The sequence below is a fragment of the Coffea eugenioides genome, unplaced genomic scaffold (assembly GCF_003713205.1).
Source record: "Coffea eugenioides isolate CCC68of unplaced genomic scaffold, Ceug_1.0 ScVebR1_2177;HRSCAF=3165, whole genome shotgun sequence".
Taxonomy (NCBI): Eukaryota; Viridiplantae; Streptophyta; class Magnoliopsida; order Gentianales; family Rubiaceae; genus Coffea; species Coffea eugenioides.
Genome location: NW_020862641.1, coordinates 18,991 through 21,119, shown reverse-complemented (window position 1 = coordinate 21,119; position 2,129 = coordinate 18,991). Strand labels below are relative to the sequence as shown.

General features: G+C 37.2%; 1 protein-coding gene across 1 annotated transcript; it reads right to left on the bottom strand.

Annotated features, from left to right (window-relative positions):
* Window positions 1-557: 557 nt before the first annotated feature.
* On the bottom strand, window positions 558-1,705 carry LOC113756337 (ATP-dependent DNA helicase PIF2-like; the record flags this gene model as incomplete). The annotated part of the gene is made up of 3 exons (XM_027300033.1): window positions 1,157-1,705; window positions 879-1,024; window positions 558-784 (listed from the first exon to the last, which is right to left on the bottom strand). Coding segments are annotated over exons 1-3 (922 nt in total), but the record flags the coding sequence as incomplete, so codon positions are not given.
* Window positions 1,706-2,129: the final 424 nt, after the last annotated feature.

Below are 2,129 nucleotides of genomic sequence, written 5' to 3'. Positions count from 1 at the left end.
AAAATGATTGGCGAATGAATGAATGAATGGCTCCAAGTGAGCACGTATCTTTCCAATGATTGAGTGTTTATCTCTTGAATGACCGTATATTACTATGCAAAATGTGCAAATTATTAAACGTAACGTTTCCTTGATTTCTTGTTTGGGAACCTCACTAGAATTTTAGCTCATTCCACGCCATTTGTTTTCCTTACAAGGTGTACGAGCTAGCATAGTCTAGTTTTTTAAATTTTGCGATTGTACTCGCTCTAGTCGCTCAATTAGGATTGAATGTATTGAGAACTTAAGTTTTTGATATATTTGGGATTGTATAGATGTTTGAAATAGAAATGAATGTATCTGTATGTTCCAAACTTGGGTACTGCTATTTCCTTTATTCTTGAGGTTGCACCCTATTTTCTTGACGTGAGTGAGTGAGTTCTGGCGAGAGCTAGGTAGGCGGTCCGCTGAACCCCTGGGGTACGCCCTAGGGGGAGGTGGGGTTGTCACAGGGTTCAAGTTTCTTATAAGCATCATTGGATAATTTTCTTTGAGCAGCAACTTGTGAGGAGGAAGACCTTTTGGATTTTGAGAATTTAAAAAATCTTCATAGTCTCCTTGATGGCGTGGATCAACAGTTCTATCAGAACTGACATAGACATGAAGATTTCCAGAAAATCTTTTGATCATCACGTCATTTATTTCATCAACTGAACTATTTTTTGGAACAAAGACACATCTATTGATCATACTATAAGGATCTTTTGAATAGGTCATTAAATCTGAAAAAATTGATTTGAGCAACCTGTTCGTAAGAAATTTAAGTGAGAATATATAAATGTTCAACTATACAACAAAGACCTGATAAAAATAGTACTTGGAAGGAAAAATTCCTTAACCTGTTCAAAGATTCTTCTTTTTTAGTATAAGGGATGACCATCTCAGAAGATAAAGTTATTTCACCATGTCTATCAACAGCTTCTCTTCCTTCTCCTATTCTCAATAAGAATTCTGAGAATACTGGATCTAAGATGGCTCGTATATTCTGTGTCAACTAAAGCTTTTGTAACTTAGACCACAAAGGAAAGTTAGGAAGACTAGATTCTATAAGAACTTGCTTTGTAGCCTATTTGATAACTGGCAAAGTTTGACAAAAATCATCACAAAATACAACTACTTTTCCTCCAAATGGAAGGTCACAGTCCATTATATCTCTAAGCAAATCATCAAAGGCTTCAAGAGTTTCTAGTTTGGCCATTGAAGCCTCGTCCCACAAGATTAACCTTGATTGAAGAAGTAATCTTGTAATACTGCCCTGTTTACTAAGCTGGCAAGTTTTATTTCTAGAAAAATCTAATGGTATTTTAAACCTAGAGTGGGCTGTTCTTCCTCCTGGAAGAATAGAGACTGCAACACCTGACGTTGCAACCACAATAGCAATGTGTCCTTGGGATCTCAAGGTAGCAAGAAGGGACCTATATAAGAAGGTCTTACCGGTTTCTCCAGGACCATTAATAAAAAAACTTTGGCCAAGAGGAGAGAAAACTGGCTGGAGAATTAAATCATAGGCATGCCGTTGTTCAACATTTAACTTGAAAGACATAAGAAGATCCTCTACTAGAACTTCAATACTTTTCTCACACTCAATTTCCTTTGTTAGCTGATCATAGTGCACAACTGCCGAAGTGTCTGCAGCTAGATGGTAGTCAGCAAAACTTTTACCCATCTGTTCGACCAATTTTTTCAATTTCCTGCAGGACTCTATTTCTGATTTCTTCAGGGGTGTAAAAACATAGATGTTGGGATCAATGGTAATCTGTAGAGAGATCTAGCTCAAATTTGTCCCAAAGAAATTGAGGATATGCTGGAGAACAATGAACAAGAATAGTAGCAAATAACAGTCTCAAAGGGGATGGCATTTGGAAAACAACTGCTTCTTCAAGGGTCTCTTGTATATATGTATCTGACTGCAAAAGTCCAAGGACCAAAGCAGCATCTCTAAAGTAATTCATTTTTTGGCCATTAATAGTTAACAGGTCATCAAATGATGTAGGTGCTTGAACATGAGTTAGCAAGAGTCTAAGGTAATAACTCTCTCTTTCACGAGGGCTAACTGTGACCAGCCTTCCATTGGCTTTTTTACGCTTTCT